The sequence below is a fragment of the Aplysia californica genome, unplaced genomic scaffold (genome assembly GCF_000002075.1).
Source record: "Aplysia californica isolate F4 #8 unplaced genomic scaffold, AplCal3.0 scaffold01254, whole genome shotgun sequence".
Classification (NCBI taxonomy): domain Eukaryota; kingdom Metazoa; phylum Mollusca; class Gastropoda; order Aplysiida; family Aplysiidae; genus Aplysia; species Aplysia californica.
Window position 1 is genome coordinate 54,087 of NW_004798524.1, and position 1,429 is coordinate 55,515.

General features: G+C 49.4%; 1 protein-coding gene across 1 annotated transcript in view; it reads right to left on the reverse strand.

Annotated features, from left to right (window-relative positions):
• The window catches only part of LOC101862548 (phosphatidylinositol 4-kinase alpha), a gene marked incomplete at both ends in the record, with an annotated part of 42,133 nt that overhangs the window by 30,928 nt on the left and 9,776 nt on the right, over positions 1-1,429 (reverse strand). Inside the window, 2 exon segments of the mRNA XM_013090394.1 lie at positions 290-494; positions 1,120-1,420. Of these exon segments, the coding sequence (XP_012945848.1) occupies positions 290-494; positions 1,120-1,420 (506 nt within the window).

The following is a 1,429-nucleotide window of genomic DNA, read 5'->3' on the forward strand; positions in this document are numbered from 1 at the left end:
ACTATCTTTGTACCCACCACTTGGGGTATCCCAGAGAGACAGCTATCTCTGTACCCACCACTTCAAGTATCCGGGAGAGACCACCACTTCAAGTATCCGGGAGAGACAACTATCTCTGTACCCACCACTTCAAGTATCCCAGAGAGACAATTATCTCTGTACACACCACTTCAAGTATCCCAGAGAGACAACTATCTCTGTACCCACCACTTGGAGTATCCCAGAGAGAAAACTATCTCTGTACCCATCACTTCAAGTATCCCGGAGAGACAATTATCTCTGTTCTCACCACTTGGAGTATCCGGGAGAGGTGGCCCTCTCTAAACTTCAAGTGGTCCAGCTCCGGGATGATCTCAAAGCCCCAAGGTCGCGTGCGGGTGAAGCTGGAGGCGATTTTGTTGAAGTAGATGGCGGAAGGGAGGGGTTCGACGATGGCGTAGGCGGAGGCCCCGTCTGTATACAGGTCGCGACTCGTTGCCAGGGGCGATGGGGATCTGGAGAAAAACAGAGGGAGAACTGAAGATATGTGGAGGGAAAAATCTGAACAAGAGAAAGGTCAATGACCTTCCCAAAATGTGAACTAGAGAGATATCTGACCTCTCTTCATATGAAAATTAGAAAGGTAACTATGCATGAGACATCGAGGTGAAATCAGACGCTTGTCAAAATAAAGAACTCAAAGATACAGGCGTTTTTCAGCCTGTTTGGCAATTTTTTTTATCAAAGTTTAGTTTTTTTGACTCAACATAAAAACAAATTTCTGGGTGGATTTTACTGACAAACAATTAATGGCACAAAAAAAATTGTAAATTTGCCGTTTCCAAGGACTCTCAAGCTTTGGAAGTCACCAAACTTTGGCGGACACTTTTTCGCTAATTTCACCTCTGAAACCAGGTGACCCCCACCTCCTTCAATCGCAAATATTTCGACTTTTACTCAAGACAAATGGATATTTTTTTCATCGAAAGCAAGGCAAATGAACAAGCTTTTAGTTGAACCCAACAACTCTATACATGCCAAAAAAATTGACAAGAACTTGATTCCAGTGCGTCGTGACACATATCCAAATGAGAGAGATAATTAACCTCTCGTGGTATGCAAATTAGTAAGGTGACTGACCTCTCCCGGTAGCTGGCCTTCCTGTCGGATCCCCCGTCCCCGCCGTCAGGGACAACCGCCGTCCCCCCACCCTCCGTCTGCACAAACACCGAGCTCAGCGTGCGCGGCAGGATGGAGCGGAACGTGTTGAAGTGACCTCGCTGCTGGACGGGCTCGGGCTCTGGCAGGCAGGACTGCGCAGGCTGCGGCGGGCCGTGGACCGACAGCAGGTGCGAGATGAGCGGGCAGTCCTCGTCGCTTGACCGACCCAGGGAGCGCGCCAGGCCCAGGAGAAGGGGAATCTGTCGGGTGCACAGGGTCTCTGTGGGCG